The following is a 2,219-nucleotide window of genomic DNA, read 5'->3' as shown; positions in this document are numbered from 1 at the left end:
GCAGTGCTCCAAGGGTTCAGCCCCGCCTCCTGGTGCTCCAATTTGCTTATTTGCAAATGAATTAAAATGCATTTATCTCTGTAGCTGTTTAGCATACAGACAAAAGAAAGGTATGCCTAGTTTAATAGGGTTGCTGACAGATCCACTTTAAAATTACTAGAGACAATTCTACAGACAAGAATTTTGGGTAAGTCTATTTTATTTCCTAAATATAAAGAAAATATCCAAAATATTCCAGTTCATAATCATTGGAGTCCGTCCATTCATATTTCCACATAATCAGTAATAGCTGACGACAGGCTTGACGCACGTGCAGCCCAGTGTGACCACCTCAGTCTCCAGTCTATAGGAGAAGCTGCAGCCTTTCTGCTCCCGATATAGGACCATCACCTCCTGCAGGATGGGGTAGGAGATCAGGGCTGGATTTTCATTGCCGTTGGCGTCTGCGCAAGCGAAAGTGAGACAATTGGCCTCCGCGATGACGAAGGGGAATCTGTTGGGGTCTGAATTGAGACTGAAAAAGGAAATTTAAAAGAATAAATAAAATGTTACAATTCCAAAATGTATACATTTACATATTGTTCTTTTGGCAGCTGAAGATCTATGTACCCTGCAGATTTTGGATATTTCCCCACCCGCTCGTCTCTGTAAATTTCTCCATCCACGCTCGCTAGGTTCTTCTTGCTGATGTCAGAACTGTGCTTTCTGCTCTGAGGCTTCTGCGATTCCTCTTTCCCTTTCCCTGAGAAACTGCAGCTGCATCTCCCTCCTCCTCTGTGTTACACTAGAAGTATTTTTTGGGGGACTGAAGACTTTTTGAAGATTTACTGGGAGTGGGATAGGGGAACCACAGTCTGCTCGAAGACACTATCTAATACCTTATCATGTGTGGTACTCAGGGAGGAAGGAGGAAAGGAAGGATTGGTTGACAGTCGGTTTCACGTGTATTATCTATGGCTGCTATGATTATATATGTACCGTCTATAGTTTCCAGCCAAAACATTAAAGTGTTTGTGCACTTTTCTCATGAATTTCTTTTTAGATATGATGAGGTTTTGGTTGTATTAATTAGATTTGAATGTATCCTGGGGATCTATAGCCACTGAGTGTGAATAGCTCTAATCTGCTTTGACCACAGGTTCTTCTTCTGTGATCAGGAGTAGATTAGCAAGAAGGTGATGGTTGCAGAATCTGACTGCATACAGGCTTTGTTTGTAGTCTGTTACCATGGAGACACATAACACTGCACAGGAACTGTATACACTGCATTATGCACTGCATTAATGCAGATGGTGGTTTGGATCATGTCAAGGCTGAAATTCTGGGGCTTACAGAAAGTAGTCTTGTCCTGAGGACACAAGTCGAGATGAACCTGCAAATCCAAGCCCTAATAATGCGGGAAATTAGTGCTCCATTCCATAGAAGGTACACAGGACTATAGCCCTATTTCCGAAATGTTTGAAATGGGGTGCGTTGTGACATTTACCTGTATTCCCAGGGTGACAAAGAGCGAGTGTGAATGTCCTCCATCTGTACCAAGCTGTCCAGGTAGCTGGTGTCAATGAGACCGATGTCCACTATCATAGCGCTTGGCCAGTGGCAGTTCCTTCTTCCAGGACATCTCTGTTTGGCCTCTAGGGGGAGCTCTTCATCCTTAGATCCTTCCTGAGTATTAGTAAGGGACAAATATTCTTCTGGGAGAAAGGCCGATGAGCAGAGGGACACCAGGGCGGCCATCTTATTAGAATGAGAATAAATTTGATCATTCCAAACAGGCAAAGAGGAGAAAATTGTTTATTGTGCACAGTGTTTGTCTTATAGGGGTTGTCACATTACACTTTTAAAACCAGCACCTGGACCTGAATACTTTTGTAATCTCATGTGATTAAAAACTTAGTATAGTCACTGTTTAGCGCCACCTGCAGTTTTATTTTTCCATATTTTTCCACCCACCTTAGTAACATTGCTGAGGTGGTCGCACATGCTCAGTTCCATCCTTCAACTGCTACTAGCTGTACCTACTGTCAGAAGCTGTGACAATTACAGGGAGAGAGCTGAAGCAGAAAGGACACTTCCCCTGAGCTTCTATATGCAGAGAGTTGCAACAGAAAGGACAGACCCCTGAGCTCTCATAGAGAGAGAGCTGAAGCAGAAAGGATCCTCCCCTAAGCCATTATAAGAAGATAATTGCAGTAGAAAGGACACACCCTGAGCTACCA

General features: G+C 43.3%; 1 protein-coding gene across 1 annotated transcript; it reads right to left on the bottom strand.

Moving 5' to 3' along the window:
• Positions 1-279: 279 nt before the first annotated feature.
• LOC122945482 (interleukin-17F-like) lies at positions 280-1,737 on the bottom strand. The gene is made up of 2 exons (XM_044304548.1): positions 1,487-1,737; positions 280-514 (listed from the first exon to the last, which is right to left on the bottom strand). Exons 1-2 carry the CDS (start codon positions 1,735-1,737, stop codon positions 280-282), a joined length of 486 nt encoding a protein of 161 aa, XP_044160483.1.
• Between the last annotated feature and the right edge of the window lie 482 nt (positions 1,738-2,219).

Source organism: Bufo gargarizans, chromosome 8 (assembly GCF_014858855.1).
Source record: "Bufo gargarizans isolate SCDJY-AF-19 chromosome 8, ASM1485885v1, whole genome shotgun sequence".
NCBI lineage: Eukaryota > Metazoa > Chordata > Amphibia > Anura > Bufonidae > Bufo > Bufo gargarizans.
This window is presented reverse-complemented; position numbering and strand designations above follow the sequence as displayed.

What these genes read in the sequence shown, in the direction of transcription:
- LOC122945482 (XM_044304548.1), bottom strand. Translation starts at nt 1,737, where the DNA reads ATGGCCGCCCTGGTGTCCCTCTGCTCATCGGCCTTTCTCCCAGAAGAA. An exon ending in TTGTCACCCTGGGAATACAG is followed by an intron (nt 515 to 1,486) that starts GTAAATGTCACA and finishes TTCCTTTTTCAG; the next exon opens with TCTCAATTCAGACCCCAACA.